Source organism: Tamandua tetradactyla, chromosome 1 (assembly GCF_023851605.1).
Source record: "Tamandua tetradactyla isolate mTamTet1 chromosome 1, mTamTet1.pri, whole genome shotgun sequence".
NCBI classification, from domain to species: domain Eukaryota; kingdom Metazoa; phylum Chordata; class Mammalia; order Pilosa; family Myrmecophagidae; genus Tamandua; species Tamandua tetradactyla.
In genome coordinates, this window is record NC_135327.1 from 6,216,098 (window position 1) to 6,242,763 (window position 26,666).

The 26,666-nt window shown below is 53.7% G+C and overlaps 1 protein-coding gene across 1 annotated transcript in view; it reads right to left on the bottom strand.

The window, feature by feature from the left end:
* The window catches only part of SLC12A5 (solute carrier family 12 member 5), a 35,592-nt gene extending 12,159 nt beyond the window's left edge, over positions 1-23,433 (bottom strand). Inside the window, exons 1-11 of the mRNA XM_077159427.1 lie at positions 23,266-23,433; positions 9,700-9,794; positions 9,218-9,349; positions 8,746-8,892; positions 7,876-7,930; positions 7,337-7,467; positions 4,315-4,556; positions 3,390-3,601; positions 1,658-1,828; positions 1,317-1,415; positions 1,127-1,184 (exon numbers count right to left, since the gene is read on the bottom strand). Of these exons, the coding sequence (XP_077015542.1) occupies positions 1,127-1,184; positions 1,317-1,415; positions 1,658-1,828; positions 3,390-3,601; positions 4,315-4,556; positions 7,337-7,467; positions 7,876-7,930; positions 8,746-8,892; positions 9,218-9,349; positions 9,700-9,794; positions 23,266-23,386 (1,463 nt within the window). The 5' untranslated portion in view covers positions 23,387-23,433. The remainder of the gene's footprint in view (positions 1-1,126; positions 1,185-1,316; positions 1,416-1,657; positions 1,829-3,389; positions 3,602-4,314; positions 4,557-7,336; positions 7,468-7,875; positions 7,931-8,745; positions 8,893-9,217; positions 9,350-9,699; positions 9,795-23,265) is intronic.
* Between the last annotated feature and the right edge of the window lie 3,233 nt (positions 23,434-26,666).

A 26,666-nucleotide genomic window follows, 5' to 3' on the forward strand; every position in this document is an offset into this window, starting at 1 on the left:
CGTGGGCAAGTTTCTTAGGCTCTTGGAACCTCAGCGTCTCCATCTGGGAAATGGAGCACCTAGCCTCATCCACGTGGTGGCAACTGGGGGAATCTAAGAATTTTCTAGTACTGATGCTCTTAAGGTGGAAGGAGATGGCTCAGTAGGTAGAGAGAATTCTGTCCCTGTTGAAGGACCTCAAAACTCAGATGAAGGGCTCCACTGCGCGACTTTTTGTATCACTTTCAATCTTGGGAGAGGTCTATGGTTAAATGATATGAGATAAGCGGAGGTTAAACTGCCCTAACGACTAAGAGGGCGAAAAAGATGCAGGATTTCCACGTGGCCATGTCACTTTCCTGCTTAAAACCCTTCAGGGCTTCCCCGACATTTTATAAAATGCAGCTTCAACTTCCTGGTACCAAAGCTCAGGCCTCAAGACCACGGCTCCAGCCTCACGTCCCCACGCTCCGCCTTACAGGAGCCGGCGGTGCCCAGGGACCCGACTTCCGCAAGCTGAGCCCCTGCTTCCCGGGATGTTTCTCCCTTCCACCTTCATTCGTGCTGTCTTTACTGCCTGGAAATGCCCTCCTCCCTCTACTTAGTGTTAAAAGTTGGAAAATTAAATGAGATAATGCGTTGAAGGCACATCTAGTATCCCAGTCCCTAGGAAGCCCTCCCCAACCCCCTGAGGGCTCCCCCCTCCCACGCCCTCCCATCGCCCCCGGGGCTTCACTTTATTACCACTCTGACCAGTCCGCATTTAAAGTCTCTTTACAAGTATGGTTACCACCCCAAAAGAGCTCCTTCCGGACCAAGCCCATATGTTACTTTTCTTTGTAGGCCCAGAACCCAGGTCGGTGACAAAACATCAACATTCACTAAATATCTGCTAAACGAATTAATGAATTAATAGATTTTTAAGAAAAAAAAAGTAAGATTATCATTCCAAGGGAAATGAGACCCCACGGAAGTTTTCTGGGCTGGACTGACATGGGAAAGGTGAAATACGGGAAGATGAGCTTGCAGGCAGCCCCCTGTGGCTTTCCTCCTACTGGGCCCAAAGCACAGGACTCAGCATCCTCTGCAGGTCTGCTTCTCCCTTACAACCCCACAGGAAAGCGCCATCCTTGATTCCTTTACTTACTTGTCCCGCAGGACGACTCCCTCAATGCAGGCGCCGAACAGAACAACGGAGCTGATGTCTGCAGTAGAGGATGAAGGAGAACGCCCAGGGTGGGGTGCCCCTCCTCTCCACCCCTCCTGCACCAGCCCTTCAGCTGCCCTCTCCCCAGCGTGCCCCACCCGGGCGGTCCCGGCCCGGCAGTGCAGGATACAGACAGCAGAGGTGGTGGCGATGGCCAGGATGGTGCCAGTGGGAATGGACTTCTGGGCATCCCTCAGATCCCCAGAGCGGTTAGAACCAGCCATGATCCCTGTGAACAGAGAAGAAGAGCTAGGACAGGAGCCAGGGCCATGGGGAGACCAGACAGACAGACAGAAAGGACATCGGCCTCAGAGACAGGAAGAGCATGTCACTTGGCTTCCCTGAATTCCCTCATCTGTGTCACAGGGACTGAGCTGTTGGCTCCCACCTAGGTGGTAGGGTGTGGGCCAAGAAATCCCCATCTTTGGCTTTGTCCTACCCAGCCACTCCCAGGCAGGGTCTCCCCTTCACCTGTGACCGAGGGGAAGTAGATGCCAACCAGCAGGGTGAAGTAGGAGGTCATATCACTGAAGACATAGGGATGGTCCATATCAACAGGGGTGCCATCTGCCAGGCCCATGGAGGGCATCCCCTGCTTCTCCACAATCACGCCCTTGGTCAGGTAGGAGCTCCACAGGTTCTCTGTGGGGAGACGAGACGCTCAGCGGGCGGAGCCAGAAGTCAGGGCACCAGAGCTCTGGGACCAGGAGGTGGAATGGGCAAAAGGTCAGGGTCAAAGCCACGTCACTGCCCCCAGACCCTGGTTCCATTTTATTTCCCCCATGTCCTGAGCCCCCGCTCTGGGTCAGATCACGTGCAGGGTGTTCACACACGAGTCAGACCTAGTCCCTGTCCTCAAGGATTTCAGTCTAGGGGGATAAACAGACCCATAAACCCCTATCTCAGGCTCACTCAACACGTCCCAGATGATCTCCCCACTTCCCCACCCCAGATCAGCTTCTTTCCTGCTGCCAGTAAATGGCACCACTATCAATTATGCTAGTTTGGAATTGCCCTCACTTGCTCCCACTCCACATCCTCCATACCAAACCATCTCCAAATCCTGTCCATTCCCTCTCCTAAATATTCCTCAAATGTGCCCCTTGTCTCTACTCCAGGATCTCTTGACTTTGGCACTGTTGAGATTTTGGACTAGTTTATTTTTTTGTTTGCAGGGGAGGCTGCCCTGTGCCTTATAGGATGTTTAGCAACATCTCAGCCTCTACCCACTAGATGCCAGCAGCATCCCCCCTTTAGCTGTAATGGGCAAGACTATCTCCAGACATCCCATGTCCTCTAGAGGACAAAATGACCCCTGGTTGAGAGGTACTGCTCATTCCCACCGGCATGGCTCCACCACTCTCATTCAGAAAACCATCATCTCTCACCTGGCCTCCCTGCCTCCATTCCATCCCTTTTTAACCCACCCCCAATAACAGCCAGTGTGAGCCTTCAGACATGCAGACCTGACCCTGTCCCTCCCTTTCAAAAAACCCTTGGGTGGCACTTCATCGTTCTTCAACATGGCTTCCAGATGCCCTAATCTGGCTAATGCCAGCCTCCCCAACATCACCCCCTTGCTACTCCTTCCTTTGCACTTTGTGCCCCAGTCATACCAAATTATTTTGTGATTGGAAGGACACAGTATGCTCTTTTGTGTCTGCATGATTGTAGGCAAGCTGGTCTTCTGTCTAGTAATTTCCTTATTCCCCTAGTAGAACTGGAAATCTTTTGTTTGTCCTTCAAAGCCTCCTAGGGTTTTGGAAGCCTTGTCTTGCCGCCTCAGACACGTGATCATTCCTCCCGAGCAGACCCTGTTCACTGAGTGCACCTCCATGAACACTATAACTCATTTGCTAATACATCTGTTTCTGTTGCTAGACTACTTGAGGCAAAGAACTGTGATTTATTTATTTTGTGTTCTTAGTGCTTAGCATACTGCTAGACCCTTAGCAGGAGCTTAGTGGGATACTTTTTAAACTGATTCTCCTGAAACTGAAACTGTTAGGTAGTGAGATACTTAAAGACTCCTCTTCATCTCTACCCTTCCATGAAGCCAAGCACAGAATATGGTCCAGAGTAGGTGCTCAATTAAAACAGACTGAGTTTAAGAGCATCCCAAAGAGAACCCCTTCATCCTAACTGCTTAACCTACTAACCCTGCAGCATTCCCTGGGGACCTAAACTCTTCCCTTCCCCAGACCTTTGATGAGCCCACTGGCTGCACCAGGAATGCCCTGGATCTCCGTGACATTGTTCCGGGTGAAGTACTCATCACAGGTGGCGTTGAGAAAGCGGGAGGAGCAGAAAAGGCCCCAGAGCCGCGTGGTCACAGTCTCATTTCCTTCCCAAGCCAGCTTGGCACAGACATCAAAGCCATGGCGAGACAGTGTGCGGTTGCCCAGGAGGCAGATCCTAGGGAGAGAAACAAGGGAGGAGTATGGGGAGGGCCTTGCCTTGCCCTAGCTTTACAACAGAACCACTGGTAGAGCTTCAAAAATGCAGATCCTCATTTCCATCTGACTTAATTGGACTGGAGCCTGAAACATCATCATGCTTTCAAAGCTCCCCCAAATGATTCTAATATACAGCCACGTGGAGAACCACTGCTTAATTACGTTGCAATGTTTCAGCACTACGGACAGCCTTCAATCGGTGCCCGCCTCCTCCGGGCATTGGAAATAGGGGACTCTGCCCTACAAAGAGTCCGAACCCACAGGAATCTGAGCCTTGGACCCTCTTTTCTGTGTTCTTTCCCATTCTAGAGAATTCGTCCAACACCAAGAGGTTGTCCCGTTCCAGGAAACTGTCCCCACCCAGGAAATGTTCCCCTTACCATAATGTCCATCCCTTGACCAGCCATTCCCACTTAGGAAGTCCACCATATCTGCAAGAAGTTGGCCCTTACAAGGCAAATGTTCCCATTCTCAGAGAAGTTATTCCCCCTAAACAGACTGCTCCAGAACAGGAGAGTTTCTTTCCTCCCAAAGGAAGTCATTCCCAACCCACAATCACTCAGGTTCTGAAAGGTGGGGTGAGTGGATGTGGCGGTGACTGGCATGCAGACCCTGAGGCCAGGCCAGGCCTGGAGGAGGACCGTGCCTTAGGCTCAGAGAGGCAGCACTCACGGGAAGTTGGGTGGGTCGAAGGCAGACTTGATGACCCCTGCATAGATCGCCAGGATAGAGAGGATGACACAACCCAGGAAGACGAGCGCAAATTTGTTGACATACTTGACACCCACAAATACCACGGTGGCCATGCAAGTGAGCACACAGGTGCCATACACTCGCATATTGTTCAGCATGGCTGCCGCCTCCCCGCTGGCATCCTCGGCCTTGAAGATGGCCATAGCTGGGAAGAGGTAAGCCTGCGGGAAAGGAGCAAGGCGGTCAGGCAAGTGGCCCGGTAAAGACCAACCGAGAATACACCCAAGGGAAACAACCTGAGGTGCTGACCGGGCTTGGGGAAAGAAGACATCTGTCACAGCATGTTTAGGAGAGCAAGACTGGAATAACATTCAGTGACAGAGGAATGGTTAAGGAAAGCAATTTCATCTTGCAAGAACTACGATGCAGTCATTAAAAATGATATTATAAAAATGTTGAAAGCAATTGTTTATTTCTCCTAGTTTGTTATTCATTATATCTCTCGATGATTATCTGTTATTTTGTCATTTCCAATAGAAAGCTATAAATTAGAGGTTCATCATTAGACGATTGAGTAAAAAAATTATGATATTTCCATATAGGCTACAGAGTTGTTAAAAAGAATGACATGGGGGTACGAGGGTAGTTGAGTGGAGGAGTTATTGCCCGCCATGCGGGAGACCTGGGTTCGATTCCTGGCCTGTGCACTCCCCACCTCCCCCCACCAAAAAAAAGTTCAACAAATGGTGCTGCAATAATGGGACAATCACATGGAAAAAGAATGAAATGTGACCCCCACCACAGAGCATACAAAAACAAAAAAGAACGACACAGATTTATATGGAGATTCAAAAAGCTATCTGTGCTATATGAGGTGAAAACAATCAGGCTAAAAAAAGGGAATAAAGCTTGTGATCTGTTTCTGTAAATACATATATACGTGTACCTGTATCAGTGCCTGTGTTTAGATACACCAAAATGTTACCAGTAGTTTTCCCTAAGTAGTGAAAATGTAAATAATCTTTCGCTTCTCCTTTTGCACATCTGTATTTTCTAAAACTTCTACACTAAATATTAAAGTGTATATTCTTACAAAAGTTATTTTCACTTGTCAATTATGTTTACAAAGAATTTCAAGTTATTTAGAGTAATGTCTGTGGCACAGAATTATATTTTACAAAGGCAGGACACCATACTGCATAGAAAAACAAAACCAATACACCAAAATGCTAATGCTGATTTTCTTTGTGGAAATGTCATTCCCTTCTTTACATTCTTTGATATATTTCCAATTTTGTATAATTGGAAGAATCACTTTTACCATAATAAACAGTTATTGCATTTTTTTTTTTTTTAAAGAGAGAGGGAGGAAGGGAAGGAAAGACAGAGAGAAGGAAGGAAGGATGGAAGGAAGGAAGGGAGGAAGAAAGGGAAACATCTTTAAACATTTTCTTGTTTTATTGTATTTTGTTTGTTTGTTTGTTTTTTACATGGGCTGGGGCCGGGAATCGAACCGAGGTCCTCCGGCATGGCAGGCAAGCACTTTGCCCGCTGAGCCACCGCGGCCCCCCCAGTTATTGCATTTTTTTAAGTCCTGGAAGGTCACTTACTCATCTCTCATCACTCGCCTCCCAGACCTTGGCTCCCCAGCCCACCCTCTCCCTGCACAACTCCAGCCTGGCCCAAAATCGGGACCCTGCAACCCATGTGAGTTCCAGGCCTCCAAGAGAGTGTGGTGCCACGGACAAGCACAGGCTTTGGCGTGAGAAAGACACAGGCTCACATCCCTCCCACAAGCTCCTTAAACTCTCTGAGCCTTGCTTTCCTCATCTTAGGGCTCTGTCCTCTTTTTTATTTCACCGGGCTCGGCAGAAGCGGGGGCAGGAGGGACTGGTGCTCAGGGGGAGGGCTGGGCATGGGAGAGCAGCCCCTGGGCCTAGGGGGTCCTACCCTGGCTGGTCCGTGCTGAGCGAGCCCAGCACGGGTGGGGGGCAGGGGCTGGAGGTGCGAACCCCTCCCTAGGGTCCGGATGGGGTCCCAGCCCCGCCTTGCCATCCTGCCACAGCGCTCAGTCCCTCCTGCTGTCTGGGGCACACGACCCCACACTCACTGCCCAACCTGGAGTAAAATGGCAGATTCCTAGGAGAACAGGAGAGTCATGAGGCCCACAAGGAGAAAGCGCTTGGGAAACGTCAGCTCCACTTCCTGTACCCCTGGGAACCCTGTCCAGCTCCCACACCCTCCAGGAGGGACAAGAAGGACAGAGCCCTAAGTCAGCAGCCCTCGCCTTCAAACCCTCTGCCCAGGCATAGCCCCCAACTGGGCCTCCCGGGGAGGTGCCCACCCTCACGCCCCACCACTCACTCTCCACGTGGGTCCCTCATAGCTTTCTTCTCTTGGGCAATCCAAGAGCTGCCATTCCTCTGCAGTGAACTCATGGAGCCCTTAGCACAGTCCCTGGTATGTGGTCGGGATCCCAACATGGTAGCTATTGTGTGACATTACTACTATTACTTCTACTGTTGTTTATTTATTATTCTTTTTTTGCATGGGCAGGTACCAGGAATCGAACCCAGGTCTCCGGCATGGCAGGCGGGAACTCTGCCTGCTGAGTCACCGTGGCCCGCCCTTCTACTGTTATTTTAATCCACTTCCACCATTTAGTAGCTGAGTGACCTTCAGCAAGTTGCATCACCTCTCTGAGCTTCAGTTTTCTCATTTGTAAAATGGGAATCATAATACCTAAGCCTCAGGAGGATTCCAGATCATGACTGTAAAGCACTTGGAACTGTGCTGAGAACACAGCGGGTGCCTGGTAAATGACAACCATTTATGTACTTAGTGCATCTTGTCTTCCCAACTGCACTGTGGACTCTCTAAAGGCAGACACCACACTGACTTCTCTTTGGCCTTACTTCATGGCCTGGCCTACAGGGGGTGTCCGGGAGCACCGGGGAGCTGACGGCCCAGGGCCCCACACCTCCTCCTTGGCCCCTCTCACCAGCAAGATTTCGATGGTGCCCAGGATGTACATGGCCCCAGCAAAGGTAGTGCCCAGGTAGAAGCAGAGGCCCACGGCACCACCAAACTCTGGGCCCAGAGACCTGGAAATCATGTAGTAGGAGCCGCCAGCTGCAGAGAGAACCTAGTATCAGCAAGAAATTCAAGGGGCACTGGGCTGCTGAAGGGGCACGGGGCCCAAGGACAGAGACAGAGAGGGGTCTGCTCGGCCTTACAGGCTTTTCAGGCTGCAGCCCTGAAAAGGGGCCTGGTGAGAGTCCCAGCCGGCCGCTCTACATGGGGTTTTGCAGCTCTAATGACCGTACTCCCCAGCTGAGGAGGTCAGGGTGGGATAGGAGGGCCTACGGCTGCCACTGTCTCATCCACACCAGCGGCCGCCTCCCCCCCACCCCAGCAGGGCTGCCCTTACCGCCTCCATCAGCACTGTCACCCAGACACAGGCCTGCAATGCCCCAATCGCCCCAAAACCCCAGGGCACCGTCCCGCCCTCCAACTCTTCAGGAAGGCCCAGGCACATACCAGGCACAACACCGTTGGTGGCGATGGCACTCATCGAGATGGCCGTAAGCATGGTCTGCAGGAGAGAGGGGGTCAGCGCGGCGGCTGGGGTGGTGGGCAGCAAGGCCTGGGTGGGGGCCAAGCCTTACATCCCAGGAACACCCGCCAAACCCACAGGTTCTCTTCCACTGAGCTTCTCCCTGGTCCTGTTCCAACTTCCACTCCTGCCAAGTCCTCTTGTCAAGAAAACCTCTTATTCACCACGTGAGCGAAGGAGCACACACCATAGCATCAGGGAGCTCGGGGCAGGGGGAGCGGGGGTCCCAGCCTGACCTCTGCACTTCTCTAAGGCTCAGGTCCTTCATGTATAAAATAAGGGCAGGCCCCTCGGCACTGTCTACCCTGCATGCAGAGCCCTCTCAGAGGATGTGAGAGGAACTGCACACGTGACCACAAGCAGGTGTTCAGTGAATATTTGACTTTTTAGACAGGATGGAAAGAACCCAGCTGTATAGCTGTTTGTGGCACATGACCCTATTCTTCATGAGTCTGGCCCTATCAAAGGTTAACTATGATGGGATTATGGGTGGGCTTTATTTTCATCTTTACACTTATCTTTTTCATCACCGAACCTGCATGACTTGTGTAAACACGCGCGCGCACACACGCACGCACACACACAGAGACAGGTGACCCCGGTTAACAGTGATCGAGGGACGAGCTGGCGAGATGCAGGCAGGCCCAGCCAGAGCGCGTTTATCCCCAAAGCGCACAGGCAGCGGCGCCTATAAAAAGCTCGGGTCTCCTGCTCGCCCCACCCCCGCCCGCCCCCAGGCCTCGGGCCGGTCCCAGCTGCCGCGCGCGCGTGGGCGAGGCGGGGGCGGCACTCACGCAGGAGCAGCAGATGAACACCATGCAGAAGGCCTCCAGGACGCCCGCGATGCCCACCACCCAGGTGAGCCGCAGGAACAGGATGACGCCGAAGATGTTCTGCAGGCACGGCAGGTACACGCCCATGAAGGTGCCCATACGTGGGGCCTGCCGGGAGCCCGCGTCAGCCTCTGCGGCCACACCCGGCCCAGCCCCCTCCCCTGTTCCCCCCTCCCACCCCCAACTCCTGCCCCTCCGATTCAATCCTCCCTTCTCTGCTCTCCTCCAGCTCCCATCCCTTCAGGCCTCCACCCTCCAGCCTGTAGGAGGCTCGCTCTCCATCTCCATCCCTCATTCCCCATTCCCTCCTCTCCCCACAGCCCCCTCTCCCATCCCTCCGCCTCCCTCATCCATCCCTTCATCTGACTCCATTTCTCCTCCTCCCCTCCATCCTTTCTTCCTCCCCCATCCCTTATTTCCCAAAACTCCCCACCTGCACCGGCTTCTTTTTGCCACCCTCATTGTTTTCTGCCTCTTCGTGCTCCCTACTTCCCTGGGGCAGGTTGGTGTAGTTGGCCAGACCGCTGAGCAGGGAGGACACCATGGGGCTGGTGTCCATCTCCTCCTGCAGAAGGAGGGTGGCAGTGTCAAGACGCTGGGGGTGGGGGGTAGGAGGTGGCGTCAGCGGGAGGGAAGGGTGCAGAGGGAGATATGAGGGTGAGAGCAAAACCACTGAGGTTGAGATGGGACGGGGAAGGAGGAGGAACAGCAAGGAGAGCAGGGAAAAAGGAGAGTAGGATAAGAAGAGGCGAGGAGGGGGTAGAGGAGGTAAAGCCAGGGAAGAAGAAGGAGCAGTGGGGGAGAGTCAAGGAATAAAGATGGAGAGGAGAGCACTATGCCCTAAGGAGGGAGGCAGCAGCTGATAGGCGGGGATAATGAATTGTAGGTGGGGGCCCAACACCGCTAGCAGCCCACCTCAAACAGGGCCATGTTCTTGCCATCGTACTCCTTTCCCTTCTCTGTGTCAGTGCTGTTGATGAAGGGACTGCTCTCCTTGGGGTTGCCATCACCTGAGAAGGCAGAGCAGTTATGGGTCTGGCGCCAGCTGCTTGCCCTCCATCCACTTGGGCATCCAGCTGTGTAGCCATTTTAACACTGAACCTCAGTTTGGTCAATGGAAAAATGGAGATAATACTACCTTCCTTGCATGATTTTAGATTGAAAGCATGTACAAAGACCCCAACGTACAACTTGGAAGTAACAAGTATTTAATAAACGTGCAAATGTTTCCCTGCTCTCTTGGGGGTCCTACTTCGTTTCCAGGACACTCACAGAGATGCTTCGGGGCCCCCTTCTTGAACATCTCTGGACCCATCCTGAGGCAGAGGCATGCTTTCTCCCAGAGGACAGGACAGAAACACATAGCCTGAGGCCCCAGGGACACTCCACCTCTTGAAGAAGTGACTCCTTCCAGCCTCTCCTATACCCCTCATTCATCTTTGGTCAACGTGCATTTATCAGATGGCTACCATGTGCCAGCACGAGCACAGGGAGCAAATGGCAAAATAAACACCATCCCTGCCCTCAGGGAGCCCAAGCTCAGGGAAGATGAACCAATAATCAGGAATCTCCAACCCAGAGCGGTAACACTCTGATAGAAGACAAACAAGGAACTGTGCGGACACAGGAAAGGCATCCAGCCCAGTCGGGGAGGTCACAGAAGGCTTGCCAGAGGAAGTGATGTTTCGGCTGAGAACTGAAGGATAAGTAAGAACTAGACTAGGAGAGAGGCAGGGAAAGCATTCCAGGCAAATAGAACAATATGTATGATGGTCCAGAGGTGAGAGCAAACAGAGTGGGTGAAAGGAGCCAAGAGCAGTTTGAGCTGGCTGGAATCTGAGGAAGGAGCATGTGAGGAGATGACGGATGGATAGTGGCATATGAGAAGATAAGCCCGGGAAGGTAAAGTGTGGGCTGGGTCCCTCAAAGATTAACAGGTCATGTTAAAAAGTTCGACCTCATCCAGAGGACTGTGGGAAGTCACTGAAGAACTTCAGTCAAAGAAGTGCCATGACAAAAGGACATTAGGTGACTTCACTAATATGAACTCCCTAGAAAATGTAAACTCAGACTACTAAAATAAAGAATATAGGAGATTTGGAGATAGACAGAATCTAGGGAAGGAGGAGCAATTACCTAATATGTAGAGATTTGTTAAGGAGGTTGAACTTAAATGTATGGGAATGGATAGAGGTGTGGGTAGTAGGTTAGTGGGATTATAAGTAATAGTGCCATATATATTTTTTTGCACAGTAAGAAGGGTTTTTTTTTATTTGAAATATAATCTGAGCAACATGAGTGCAGCTGAGAGGAGGAGGGATGGCCATCTGGGGCAGGAGAATAGTGCCATATTGAAGGTGAATAGTATTGAAAGGAGTTGTTTAAAGTCAGATATCTCACTGATTAGCACTACAAATAAAAATAAGTTCTTGCATGAACTACTTCAAAGGTATTACACTTGTATAAAAAGTTAGTGGTGGAGAGGCAAATGGGGAAAACTATCTTTGCATGCCTTGGACTACATTTAACAGAAATATCTCCCTAGTACCACAGTAATAGTATAGATAAGTAATGGGGGGGATAAGAGTTTTGGGTTTTCTCTTGGTGTGGGAGTGTCTATCTGTTACTCTTCTCTTTGGAGCAATGAAAATTGTCTAAATTGAGATTAGTGATGATTACATAACTAAGTGAGGATATTGTGAGACATTGTTTATTTTTGATAGAATGTATGATAAGTGAATATATTTTAACAAAATCTTCAGATTCAAACAGATAAATAAACAAAGTGCCATGATCAGATTTATATTGGAAAATAGGCACTCTGGTCTTTAGGTGAAGAATACAGATTCTAGTTGGAGACTTCCAGTGATCCAGGCAAGGGACTGATGATGGAGGCAAGGGAGGGCAATGGACAGACTCAAGGATTCTTAGCACTTATTTCCATATCGGGTGTTTGGGGAAGGGCAATGAATAATCTGGGGTAATGCCTAGGGTTTCTAGCATAGGTGAACGGGTGGATGGTGGTGCTACTAAATAAATGGAGGAGACTGGAACAGGAGGAAGCTGAGGGTGGGGAAGATGATAAATTTGGTTAAGGGTAAGATGCTGTAAGACACTCAAGTAGGTATGTCCAGAAACCACATGGATATGCTGGTAACTCTAGGATGGAGAAGACAGATTGGGCAGAGGAAGAGATGGGAGTCATCCATGTAAGGATATGTAGGAAGTATACGAAGCCAAGTGCCTGGATGAGACCACCCAAGGAGAAAGCCTCTCAGACATCAGGAGGGCAGGGTCCTTTCAGAGAGGTGTAAGTGCCCCCACCCCAAGCATATTTCCTTGGCTCGTCATCACCCTTCATCAGTGCCAGGCCTGAATTCCATCGTGGACCTCTCTCTGGACCCTGAAGAAACACTCCTCCAATCCCAAGTGAAGCTGAGGCTCTATGTACTTTAAATCTACTGGTCTTCTCATGTCCCGGCATCTCTCCCTCCCCATTTCCATCTGCCCAAATCTCATTCTTCTCCTCTCTACCTCCTGGAAACTTTCCTTAGTCACCCATCTAGGGTCCATCCCCAGAGCATGAGCTTTTCCTCTGTTAGAAGCTCAATCCCATCCTATCTCAAAATCCGGGGGGAGAAGAGTAAGTGATGCCTCACCTGCTCCAGAGAATCCCACCACCCACTGTCTTTTGCCACCACCTCCACCTCATCCATCAGAGCAGGAACTACTGGTTCCTGGGTAAGGGACCACCACCAGCTCTTTCTTCTTCTCATATATGTAAGTTCCTGGAGAAGCAGACCATCCTCCCAGTGGGGGCCCAGCACGTGACAGATACTCTGGAAAAGAGTTTTGGGAGATAAATTTCCCTGGGTTCCCTTCCTGACCCCAGGATCTCAGAAGAGCCACCTGGAGCCAAAGAATGGGAGAAATAAGAGGGAAGGGAGATGCCGTCCTTTAAAAATGCTGACAAGATGCCTCCTATTCGCTCCACACCATGGTGGGGACTAGGGAAGTTGAGGGAAGATGAGACGAGAAGAAATTTCCTAGTGGTTAGACAAAGGGCTGAAGTCAAGGAGACCTAGTTTCCAGTCCAAGCTTCATGGATGCGTCGTCACGTCGGGCAAGTCACTTGAAAGCCCTAAACCTCAGTTTCCTCCTGTGCAAAGGGATTTAATAACCGTGCTTAACTCACAGGCCTGTTGCGGAGATTAAATAACACCCGCTGGGTGTGCCTAACTCGTGAGGGTAGCTTTTGCTACGCTTGTTGTTATCAGCAAACGTGATGCCCCTCCTGCCCAGGTTCCCCATCCCACACCACCCACCCACCCACCCCCACCCGCAAGCTTTAGGGGCTCTGGCTCCTGTCGGGCTGGGCCCCTCCCCACGCCGCGTCCGCTCTCAAGGCCACGGCACCCTAACAGGTGAGCTCCTCCCCTCCGCCTACACGCCCCCTCTCAAGCCCCGCCTCCTTCGCGGGGGCGGGGGGCGCGTGGGGGGTGGGGTGGGAAAGGGGGCGTCGCGGCCCGAGACCCGGCGAGGAGGCTGCAGGGCGCTGGTCTCCATGGCGACCGCGCGGGCAGAGCGCGCAGCGCAGAGCTCAGCAGGCCCCGCGCCGGCCGCGGCTTATGTAACGCGGCGCGCAGACTCGCGGCCGGGTCCCCGCGCGGAGCGGCGGGCAGGGGAGGGGGCGGCGCGCGCGGCTCGCCCAGGGGCCCGCCTTCCCACCCGCCGCCGGGGTCGGACCCCAGGCGCCCGGGCCTCGACTGCCAGAGCCGACGTCGTCCCCTCCTTGGAAGGCCAGGCGCACCGCGTCCGGGCCGGGGGCCGGGGAGCTTCCTGGGCGTTCCACCGAGTGGGCCCGCGAAGGCAGAACTCGGCCCGATTCCTCAGAGCCGGGCGTCAGGACGGCGGGGGAGCGCCCGGGAGCGCGCGCCCGCGGAAGGCCCGGCCAGAAGGAGGCTGAGGCCTCCCCGCCCCCGCCCCCGCCCCCGCCCCCAGGGAGCTCTCAGCCCGAATCGGCTTTCAATTAAGCTGCGGCGGCCTGAGCTCCCGGGGAGGAAGGAGGCGAGCGGCGCGGACTAAGGAGCCTCCCCTGGGCCCCGGGGCCAGGCCTGGGGGAATCCCCAAGCCAGCTCCGGGGTGAGGGGGCATCAGAGCCCAAGGGAAAAGGAGACCTGGAGGCAGGGGGCAATATCCTTGGGTTCTTCTTTAGTCTAGAGGCGCCCGCTCAGTCCGGCCGTTCCCACCTCCCCGCAGTCAACACCCAGATCCTCCCCCTACATCCCAAGACCGCCAGGGGCTCTTGTCTGATGGTCCTTCCTCCCTCAAGGCCGGCAGGTGCTCAGCGCCCCCTACCACCATCTCCAGGAGCCGCTGGGAGGCTGACCCGCTCTGGGGCCCAGAATGCCAGGTCCTGGTTAGTCTAGTTCCCGGTGGTGGACCCCACATAGAGTTTCGAGATGGCCCCGCTATACTCAGTGTCTGGAATTTGCTGCGGATGGAGACAGCTGAATGGAGTTCCTAGTTTGGCTCCTGAGCCACACACATAAATGCCACTTTTCTAGGCCTCCGAAGACCTCAGTGAAACCCCACAGCAGAGCGCTGACTGATGTAGGGCAGAGAAAAGGGGGGGGGGGGGGGATCGGACCATCCACCGTATCTGTGGGAACAGAGAGACGACCTCTCAGGCTGTGTCCGGGACCTCAGTGTTGAGGCATCGGAAGGGGATCCCGGATGGAAATGACCCCTCTCTGCTCCCAGGACGCAGCGTCTGAATGCCTGGGCTGCTGCAGACGCGACTTTGCCAACCCCCTCCCCCCACAGGTGAAGGCTGGGGAAGGCTGCGGGATGAGGTGACCCCAGGGGCACTGGGGAGATGGATGAGCTGGGCAATCGGCTGTTCTGGCCCCTGTATATCACGCAGCCCCGTGGAGCAAGAGGGGGTCTCAGACAAAGGATTGAGGACCCTGGTGTGCACAGCCTTCCCAAGCGGCCACTTAGCCCTGGCTCGGATCCAGAGTCCAGAGGACCTTAGAGTCTAAACTGCCAGTCCCTAGAAGACTCCATTCTTTCAGGGCCCTTCAGTCATCCCTCAGCGAGGTCTGCGGGAGTCTCAGCCCAGAGGGTCAATCAATGCCCAGGGGAGCATTTGAAGGCGCTGAGTGCAGACAGCCGGAGCGGGAGGCGCGCTATTGCGCAGGGGACACAGCACCGCTGGAGGGTGTGTGTGTGTGGGGGGGCAGCTGACAGTCATGATGGATGGCTGAAACCGCTGGGGGGCGGCGGGGAACATGGGACCCCGAGGGGGTGCTGGCCTGGAAGACCTCGGAACGGGGAAACCGCGGAGGAGGGCGAGGGAGAGTGGAAGCAACGAAAGGACTTGCTCTGAACCCCTCGGCTCCTGGCGAATCTCTGCACCCACCGCAGCGCGTCTGCAGTGTCAGCGCGGCCGTGCTGGGCCCTCAGCCTCTAGGACCCCACTCCTGAGGCCTCATTCGGAAACCAGCGAAGCCGATAGAATGGCATCCCCTGCCCCGCCCTGGGAAGCTCACTGCCGCCCCAGGGCATCAAGAGGAGAGGGAAAGGGGGAAGAAAGATCTTGCTTCGGGTCCTGAAGAGAAGCCCCTGGGGAAGAGAGAGGACAGAGAGAGGGAGGTTCTGCAAAGTAGAGACGAATATCTCCGGAGGAGGTACGCTCCAGTCTGAGCTCCGACATCGGGCTGCCTTGGGGGAGGGGCCCGGATTGCACCAAGTGTCCCCTGAAGAAGACACCGCAGCCCGGACGGGGGCTGTCATATGCCTCTAACTCCCTATATCCACCTTCCCCCACCTTTCAGCTGGAAGTCTCAGAACGAGGGACTGCCGCAGACTGTACCCCCCACCCCCCACCCCCCCCACCCCGCGACGCCGGTCCCCGCTCTGCGCCAGGACGCCGGGGTCCCTTCTCGGGGAAAGCAGTCCTCCTCCCGCTCCGTCGAGCTCCACGTCAGCCCTTCCTATCTCCACCATCCCCTTCCTACCGCCTTTCCCGCTTTGCTAAAGCCTGGTCTGTACCCGGGGCCGTGGGCAACCGCAAGCCCTCGGCTGTCAGCCCTGCCCCCGGGCGCGGCGCATTCCAGCACCTCGGACAGCGCCTGGCGCATTCCAATGGAACCAGGCGCCAGGCCGCCTCCGGCGCCCACCGCCCGGGTCAGTCCCAGCCTCTTCTCCGAAAAAGGCAACCCCCGCTCCGCCTCCAACCCCAGAGCTGCCTCCCCTCCACGCCGCCCCCGGACCACAGCTTACCAGGGTTGGCTCCCCCATCGCCGTCCTCGCAGTCCGTCAGGTTGTTTAGCATGGTGGCGGCGCGGCGCCGGGCCGGGGGGTGGCTGCGTCGCCTTGCCCGCGCCCCTCTGCCCGCCTTCGCCGCTCTCTAGCTCGCTCTAGCTCTCGCTTTCCGCTCCACGGAGGAGGAAGCTGCAGTGCCCGCCTGCCCGGCGCACACACACTCGCACACGGACACACGCTCACACCCGCGCGCGCCCCCTCCCAGCGGCGGCGCTGCTCACCTCATCCCGTATGCAGGAGGCGTGAGCCACTGGCGGGGTTTGAGGGGGGGGGGAGCGCGGGAGGGAGAGAGGAGAGGGAACCAGGAGCCGGCAGAGCAGCCTGGAGGCCCCTTTGCACGAAAACTGGGGGCCTGCGCGTGTGGGCTGGAGGGGAAGTGCGGGGTTCGGGGGCCTCGCCTCCCTTGAGCAGACGCAGTCCCCCCTCCCACTCTTCGACGTAGGCGGGGCCCGGCACGTGGGCAGGTGCCATCCCGCGCCCTAAAAATAACGGCAGGGAACTAGGTCGCGGCCGCGGGGAGGCGACCTGACAGCGGCTGCTGGGCAGGGGGTCTGGGGGGACCCCCGGAGGGGAAGATAAGGGGGACTGAGGCAGGAGGGGGTGGCACCATGTAATACGCAGCCCTGGGGAACCTGACTGCAAAGCTGGAGAGGCCGACCCTGAAAGGAGGAGGAGAACCAGACCCTCTACCATATCACTGTTTAAGGGGAGGGAGCTGGATGCCTGTTAAAGCCCGGGGCGGGGGGAGGGGGTAACTGAAGGACTGTGCTGTCTCCGGGGCTTCAGGGTCACCAGATTGAACCATCTGGCCCATCCTTTCTTCAAATGGGAGGGGACAGAGCCTGAGGAGATGCAGCGAACTCTCTCATGTGCTTAGACTGACAGGAGTCCCACATCCCACTTCCAAGTCAGATCTCTGGGACCCGCAGACAGGGACCCTCTGAGTGTGGAGTGATCCCTGGGGAGATGTGATGAGAAGGAGAGGAGGAAGCAGTAAGGTTCCCAGAGCTCTGACTCCCCACTGAGGATGGTGCAGCCTCCAGGGAGGGCAGGCTGATCCAAAGCCTGGCCAGGGACAGAGTGGGGGAGGGTGGAATGAGGCTGCCTGTCGGTTTGGGACCAGATTTTCTCCTGGGGCGGGAGTATCTAATCCCCTAATCCAGGATTGCTGTCTGAGGCTTCTAGAGGCAACAGTCTCTCGATGTTCCTCCCCTTCCCCAGAGATCATTTTGGGACCCCCTCACCAGCCCTAGAGTCCAGGCTTGAGCCAGTAGTGGAGACAACTCAGGAAGCAGTGTCAAAGGTTTGGACCTTTTGAGTCTCTGGAAGAGCTAAACATCTGAGGGAAGGAGCAGACTAAAGAGAAATGGCCACCAGACTTACCCTAGCCCCCGATGCTAGCCCCCTAAATTCCAGAAAAATTCCAGGGCTGAAGGGGATCTTGCCAATGATCTCACTTAATGCAAAGCTTTCATTTTATAGCTTTCATTTACTAAGACCCAGAGAGAGGAAATGACTACCTGTTAACCCAATGCCAGTGAATGGCAGAACTCAGTCTGGAACCCAGTTCTCGCTACTCCAGTTTAGGACTCTCCTTTTCAACAGAACCCCCTTTTAAACTGGCCCTGCCTCCAACAGACGGGACAAGCAGTCATTACCATGCTGCTCAGCAGCCTGATTCCTGACACCTGTAAAAAGGAACAGGGACTAGGTCGGGGGTGAGTTTTCCTCTCATTTCTTGTTCAGACTTTGGAGGTGCAGAACTGGAGTGGCTTGTCTGCGGCAACGGAAAGCGAGCCGAGAAGAATTTTAAGGGTCCTAAAGAACCATCCATAACCCTGGAGACTCCATTATAGGGCAGGACTCTTTCAGGACCATGGACAGGGCAAAAGCCAGCGGCCCAGACTCCATTGCCAGAATTTCCATGACTTCAGGCTGGGTGAACCATGGCATCCGTGATAGCCAAGTCAGATATGCCTCTGAGGGACCTACCAATATTACTGCCAATGGGTTTTGTAGACACGCACAGACCCTTGAGGGTAGAGAGCTAGCTATTCAGACAAGGTGTGAGAATTGGTCTTCTTGGGTCTCCCATATAGTAAACCACACAAAAAAGGGAGGTGTGTTTGGATTGGTGACAGGGATCCAAAAGAGAGCAGGTAGCCCACCTGTGTTCAGGAGTGTTTAAGAGCGTCTAAGCACCCCACTACACACATACCACCATCACCTCACTAGGGTTTTCTCTTACGCTATAGAGATATGTAACATAGTAAAATGTGCATAGTGTGTGTCTGAGAAGCACTGTGGAATTAAGTACATGTTGAGATTACTCAGAAACCCCAGGTCTAGAGGGGCTCCTCCATGGATATTCCCTTATTTTATGGCCCAGAGGTAGTAAAAAAAAAAAAAAAAATCTCTGCCTATCCAAAGAGCCATATTTTACTGAATCCACTGACAGGGAAATCTAGATCCCAAAGGCATACAATTGAAGGCAGGGTACCCAATCTTTCCACCCTCACCAGAACTCCTTTCTCAAGAGGCATATGAAATTCAGTATCCCCGCCTGTAAAATGGAAAGATCAGGCTGGATAATCCAGAGGACTTCTTCCTGTTCTGAAAACTTTTAATGCTGTCCCCATTTCCCTCAGACTAAAGCCATAGAGTCCTTGAGGAGCCCAGGCCAATGAGAACATGGCCTAAAGGCAAGACCCTGGCCCCTCAGTTCACACCCCTCACCTCTCAAAGAGACTGGGTCCTACTCTGGCTTCAGGTCAATACTCTGACTTGAGACTTTGAAACAAACATACTGCAAGCATCTCCTGCATTGCCAGCAAGATGTGACCCTCAACTGTGAGCCCCAGGAACTTGACTGCCAGTTCAGCATCCTGTCCCCACCCAGAACCCTAAGAAGATCTAAGGTTAGGGGGACCCTCTCATTAAAGCAGCACAAGATGCAGAGCTGGCAGTGTCCTATTTCTGAACTTTGAGTCTCTAAAACTCATTCTCCCCCCTACTGTATGCTTCTCAGAGAGGAAAAAATCTCAGGGAGGTTGCCTCCTGGCTCTCTTAGGATTTGAGAGCTGGAGGAGACTTTATATAATATTTTTTACCCTCCACTTATGGGGAAATTGGAATCTAAAATGGAAAGGCACAAATTTTCTTCCTGGATGAAAATGTGGCTGTCTGGGAACTAAAATCCAGCTCCCTGACCTTCAGCCCAGGGCTCCCTCCACTGCACCAGGATGAGGCACTATTTTGAGGGAGCTGAGGCCATCTGGTTGTGTCAGTCCCCATCCTTATCTCCACATCATTATCCCCATCATTATCTGGTCTCATGGGGTCAAGGCTCTGAACCCCCTTCTTCACCCTTCTCTTCACCACCTGCATGCCCCCTCCTCCAAACCTCAACTCCTTGCAGTGAATTGATGAGTCCAGCACACAGCACACCCCACACACAGGGCTCGCCACAGAGCACGTCAACCACCACCGTCTCCGTAGCAACCAGGGGCTTAATTAACAGGCTGCATCTCCGTCACCATGGCAATGGCACCCCAACAACCCCTCATTCCCCTTCGGACTCAGCTCATCTTCCCTCTTCCCCAATCCAGAACCCCTTCTCACTGTACCCACCCCTCATCCCCATCCCACCAGCGATCTGGGCCTACAGATCGCTGTGGTTCATTGAGAAGAGGGGAGGGGAGAAGAAGGGGAAGAGAGAGAGGGAGAGAGTGAGCAGCCTGTCACCATGGCAACTGCAGCCCCGTTCATAACCACTTTGTTGCCATGGAGATTCCCAAGGCTCACCTTGGGCTGAGGTACCGGGCAGTGAGGTTCTGAGCCCTGGTTTGGGAGGCGGGGTCACTAGAAAACTCCCTGGACAGGTTGCAGGAGACCTTTAGATCAGACATTTGCACCAATAACAGCATCTTCCCAATTTACAGATGGAGAGACTAAAACCTGAGATCCGGATCTAGGGGAGGCACTATACCCTTCTAGAAGAGTATAATTTAGAAGAACATCACCCTTCTAAATCATCAGAGAATTTTAGCTTTTTTTTTTTTTTGGCTAGAAGTATACTCAGATAACTTTCTATTCTATTCTAAACTTTGTACTGCAGATGGGGAAATTGAGGCTCAGCGAGGGGAAGCAATGGACCCAAGGAGCTAGAGAGCGAATGGACTAATTTACAGTCTTGCTCTGTTCTTGTAACCCAAGTTGGCTCCCTTTCCCTCCAATTTCTGAGAGTCTTAACCCAGGCCCAGTTCTCTTTCCACTGCTCTGTCCTCCTCACTGAGAAACTGAGACACAGTAGGAGCGTGTGTACAGAGATGGGGAAGAGGCTTGGAGTTGTAGCAATTTATTTCAGGGACACTTCTATCCAGCCAGTTCACCGTTAGTCTTCCCAAGGTTCTGCTGAGGCAACCGGGGCATGGGGCTGCAACCCAGAGTTAATGGTAGCTTCAGGGCCCAGCCTCAAACTTGCTTTTTGTGCCCACTGTAAGTCGTTTCCCATCTATAGCTGATTCTCTGAGAGCCAGAAGTCCCCCAGGGGTAAACCCCATTCCCTTGGCACAAAATGAAGGACAATGGTCACACACATGACCTGCAAAACTTCCCCCAATGCTCCTTCCACGTTACACATGCTGCTGTGCCTCCCTTTGGGCCTGGGGAAGGACAGGAGGTGGGGAGAGCATCTCCCTGGGGCTAGAGGACTGGCACAAGAACAGCTGTGAGAAAGATGACACCAGATGTTGGGTTCCCCACGGGAGCTGTTGTTGCCTGCTTCCCATGCAGTGTGATCTCCCTAGGAGGCGGTGCTCAAAGCTGACAGGGCTTAAGAGGCTAAAAGTCATCCAAATCTTTCTGAAAATGGAGCTTCTGACACACATATGCAGACAGGCACCCACTCACAGACAGACAGATGCAGAGATCCTCACCCTGACACACCTATCAATACACCAGATACAGGAACACACATAAGCACTGACAGGTCATCAGAGCCAGTGTGGGATGCTCCTTCCTCAAGACACACACACAGAGCCCTGCCACAGAACCCAGAATTCCATGCTCACATCAGTTTGCACACATGTCTGCATGCCCAGGGTCTGAGGGCTGGATTTCACCTCAGTCTTGCAGGGAGATGTGGGTGTGAATGGGAAGACTGACCAAGCATCTTGGGACAAGAGAGGGGCAGGGAATGGGGGTGGGAAGAGAGAAGGGGTAGGAGAAGCAGACGCCTACAGCCACAACCCCTCTGACCTGAGCACAAAGCCCTTACTAAGTGCCAGGCTCTAGGTTTAGAACTCAGAATACAGGGATAAAAGGATGTAGTCCCTGCCCTTGAGATGCTCCAATGGAGGCGACAGTAAATAGCTGCTCTCCACTGGGACATGTGCTTTAATGGTGCAGTGGGTGGAGAGGAGAGAAAATGACTACTTATGCCTGGGAGCAAGAAAAAGTGAGAAGGCTTTCAGAAGAGGTTAAATGAGCTATGACTTAGAAAGTGATAGGAGTTTCCCTGGCTGCTGGGGAAGGTAGCAAACACAGGTATACCAGGAACAAATGAGGAGAGGATGCAAATGAGGAGAGGACTCGAATGACAGATTATCCTCCAGGTGACAGAGAGCCTGTGTAGAGCGTGGTTAGGGCAGGACACGAGGCAGGCAGACCAGTGGGGAGGCTGTGGGCGCCGCCACGTGAGAGACCCAGCTTAGACCAGCGTGGGGGTGGCAGAGGTGGGGAGATGTGGCCGGATTCAGGGTGAGTTTGGAGTGGAGTGGCCAAGACTCGAGGAAATTGGATTTAGTAGGAAGAGAAAAAGAGGTGTTGAAAACGGCTCCCGGATTTCTCGCTTTCAAGTCTGGAAGGATGATAAAGCCGTTCATGAAAACGGGAAAAGGGGCAGACTCACTATGGGGAAGACCAAGAGTGGGGGAAAAAAAATCCAAGTGCCATGTCCAGGAAGCGGTCGGTTCACAGAGTTCACTGGAGAAGTCCAGGCCTCGGTTGGGTCAAATATGTAGTGAAGCAGTTCGCCCTTCGAGGGCTCTGGGCGCCTGCGTTTGCCGGGGTCAGGACAGCTCACCTGCGGCTCAGCAGCGACCCCTGGTGGCCGGGGAGGCGCTTCCTCCTCCCGGCTCGGGGGCCACGCCAAGCCGATTCGCGTGGTTCCTTCCAGACCCCAGGGGCGCAGCGCCCGCGAGTGGACCTGTGACAAGTGCCCCCGCCGGGGAGGCTGGGTGTACAGCCAGGACGTTACTTCTCCACCGAAGGCGAGAAAGCTCCTTCCCCTCCCCTCTCCTCTGTACCCAGCGTGTAACTTCCATTCCGAGGCCATTGCAACGGCCCAAGAGGAAGAACTCCTTCTAAACTGGCCCCTCCCAACCTTTCCGGAGCTGAGGCAGAGAAGGAGCTAAGTGGGACCTCGAGGGTCAGGGCTGGAATCCCCACGGGATCCGCCCTGGCTCTGGCTGTCCAGGGTTAAACCAACTTTCCTTTCTCCCGTCTCCACCCCGGGATCCCCAGGCGCTGTCCGCTCTGCGTCCCGGAAGGCAGAGGAGTGGAGGGCCCACCCGGCACCAATGGATGGCCCCTGACCCAGCCCCGGCCTCAACCACAGGGCTCCTTCTCCCTCCCTCCCCGACTCCAACCCCGGCCCGGGCGCTACCCCGCAGCCTCCCGGCCCAACCCCTTCCCCTCTGGTCCCGCCCTTTCCCGCCCCTTAGCCGAGTCGTCCCGCCCCCTCCCCTTGGCTGTGGACCCAGCCCCTCAGCCAGGCAGCCCTCCCCTTTCCTTAAGCCCACCTTTTCCCCTCTGGTTCCGCCCCCCATTCGATATCCCCCCCGCCCCTTTAGTGTCCCTCGGCCCGACCCCTTTCACCCTAGCCCCTCCAATCGCAAGATCCGCCCCTTCGCCTCGTTCCCAGCCCTTTTGCTGGCCCCACCCTCTTCCTGTGTGGCCCCACCCACCTGACGTGGTCCCGCCCCTTCACACCTTTGGCCCCGCCCCCTCGCACGGCTCCCGGCTCCCGTCGCATCTCCAGCCGAGTGCTGAGCCCCCCGACTCCAGCCCGGGCCCCACCCCTTCCCACAGAAGGCCCGCCCCCTGCCCCGCGCCTCCTCCCGCCTCGGCCCCGCCCCCTGCGGCCTCTACCTTTGGCGTCTTCCCCCCGGAGGTGGCGGGGCTCCGCTACCGAGTGCCGGCGGGACTCCGGGTCCGAGGACCCGGCGGGCCCCGCGAGGGGCAGCGAGGTGACCGTGAACCTGCGGCTCATGACGCGGACAGGGGCCCTGCGGCCGCGACGCGGGCCCCGAGCGCACAAGTGGCCGCAGCCGGGCTCTTGGAGGGAGAAAGAGCCGATTCCCCCACCCGCCGCCCGCCGCCCGCCGGCCGCGGGGCCGCGCGGGGTCCTAGTGCCCGCTGAGCCGAGCCTCCTTGAATACCGAGGACCCCGCCCCGCCCCTCAACCCCACCGCGAGCGCCCGAGGAGCGCTTCCTTCCGCAGCGGAGAGCTGCCCCTACCCTCGGAGCCCCAGTGTGCTCCCCGTCTCTACTGGGCTCCCCTAAACATCTGTGGCTCATTCATTCATTCGATATGGGATAGCACCCTGTGTTCAGGTACTGCTGCTAGGCATTGGGGATCCACAGTGAATGGGATTGTGTGACTCTATACCCCGTGTCGCATAAGTTCTAGTGAGAGGTGATGGGGGAAATACCATAAACAAACGCAGAGACAAGATAGTTTTAGATGCTGGTGTGTGTTAAGAAAATAAAATAGGGCCATGGGATAATGATTACAGGGAAGAGCTACTTTAGGGAATGATCTGGGAAGGCCTCCCAGAAGAGGTGATATTTGAACTGACACCTGAATGTTGAGAAGGAGCCAGCCATGCTCCTGAGGGAAGAGTTTTCTGGTAGAGGAAATAGTAGGTGCAAAGGTCCTGGGGTGGGAAGAAGCCTGGGCTGTTGAAGGAGCAGCAAGAAGACTAGTGTATCTGGAACAGTGAGTGGAGAGGAAAGTGACAGATGAGGAAGGAGAGGAGGGCAGGTCATGTGTTCTTGAAGGCCTCGGGGACAAGCCTGGATTCTTTTCTAATCCACAAGGAGGAAGCCATTGGAGGTTTTTGAACTGGGGAATGATGTGACCTGATTTATAGTTTAACAGATTGCTCTGGCTGCTGGATGAAGACTCGACTAAAGGAGGGCATGAGTGAAACTGGGAGTCTAATTAGGAGGCTCCTGCACACCTTCAAGTGAGAGGTGATGATAGCTGGGCTAGAGTGGTGGCAGTCATCTGATCCCAGATATGTTTTGAAAGTGGAGCCTTCAGGACGTGCTGATGGATTGGATGTGGCATGTGATGAAAAGACAGGAGTCAAGGAGGACTCCTGGAAACTCACACGGCTCGTAGGAGTATAAAGTTGGGCAAAACCACTTTGGAAAACTGGTCATCTCTACTAAAGTTGAGTACTCATACTCTTAGGTAATTCCATGCCTATGTATACAGACAGAAGAAATGGTTGCACATTTTCACCGTAAGACATTCCCAAGAATGTTCATGCAGCTTTATCTATAATAGCCTCAAACTGAGAAGGACCCAAATGCCCATCAGTAGTGAAAGGGATAAATTGTGGCAGAGTCACATGATGGAATACTACACAGTAGTGAACAATCAACAAGTCAACAATTCATAGAACATAAACCAATCTCACCAATACAACAATGAGCAAAAGCAGCCAAATAGGAGATTACAGGCTATATGACACTAAGTAAAATGCAAAAATAGCTAATAACTAAGTAAGCTGTTAGAAGTCGTGACGGTGACTATTTTTAGGGAGAAGTGGATAGTGGATAGTGATTACAAGACAATATGAGGGAGGACCCTGGGATGCTGACTGTATTTTGTTTCTTGATCTGGGCGCAGGTTACAGTTGTGTTTGGTTTGTGAAAAATGATTCAAATGTACACTTATGAGAGGTGAACTTGTCAGGATGTTCATTATACTAGAGCAATGGTTTTCAACCTGGGGTTAGTGTTGCCCATCAGGGGGCATTTTGCAATATCTGGAGACACTTTGGGTGCTTACAACTGGGGTAAGGTGGCAGGTTGGATTGGCATCCAGTGGCTAGAGGCCGCTTGTGCCATCCAGGCCTGCACCAAGCTGCCTGGCCATGAGCCAAAGGTTTGCCAGTGCCTCCATGCCCCACAGCAGGACCTGTAGCCGGGGCTGGGAAGGAGAGACTAACCCTGAGTCAGGACAGCATCTGGCCATGGATCCCACTCCATCTCCCATGCCACCCCACCCCTTACCACTTCCTAGGGGAAGACTAAACATCCTACAGTGCACAATACAGCTCCCCACAACAAAGAATTATCCAACCCAAAATGTAAATCAGTAGTTCCAAGGCTGAGAAGCCCTGTACAAGAATAAGACATTTAGATAATTGATTCCTAGATTTTAGGACTGATCGAGATTTAACTTGCTAAAGCAGGTAGATGGGGTTACTTTTACTGAGATGGGGAAAATTGAAGAAGCATATTTGAAAGGTGGTGACCCTGAATTCAGCTCAGGAACCTGTTAGGTTGGAAGCTCTTAAGCATCTTAGGAGCAACGTGGGGTAAGCAGTTGAATGTATGAGTCTGGAATTCTGGGGAGAGGTTGAGGCTGGGGATGTAAATTTAGGAGTCTTTAGCAGAGAGATGTTATTTAAAGCTGAGGGACTAGCTAAGATCACAGGGAGCGAGAGTTCATGGAGATGAAGTTCAAGGATTTAGCACGAATAACATTTTCTCATCCAGAAGCTGGGAAGGGAATGCACCAGCCAAGAAGATGGGAAAAAAATTGGCTGGTTAGGTGGGATGTCCCAGAGGAGACGTGAAGAAAGAAGTTCGAGAAGAAAAGCATGATCAGTTGTGTCAAACTTGCTAAGAGATGGCTTAACATGAGCACAGAGAAGTACCCATGTTTTGTGGCTACAGGAAGGTCACAGGTAACTTTGCAGAGGGTGATTTTAGTGGTGTCATGGGGTAGGACCCAAACTGGAAATGGTTGAAGAGAGAATTGGGAATTGAGAAAATGGAGACCACACTTGGGGGAATATTTACCATGAAAGGGGTTTGAAAACAGAGATATGGGAATTTCTAGAGGGATGTAGGGGTCAAGAGGGATGTAAATAAACCACACTGAAGGATGTTGTACACCAATGGAAATGGATTATTCCTAAGAAAGGGGCTCCTTCCAGGAGGAAATTCTCTGAACCCTGCCTTAATCCCCTAGTAGTTTGACTCCAAGTTTAGAAGATTAAATCTGATCAAGCCCATCACCTCCACTTGCCCACCCAACCCTTCAGTCAAGTCGCTCTCCTATCTTGTGGGGTCAAATCCATACCCCTTAGCCTAGCATTTGGACTGTCTCTGATAAAGCCTAAACCACTCTCTGATCTCAACCATGTCAGAATCCTCTCTGTTCCCCTTCTCAACTTCTGAGCCATTTGCAGTTCCCCAAGCAAACCCCTGCTTTTTCTCTTCTCCAAGCATTTGCTCCAAAAGCGCAC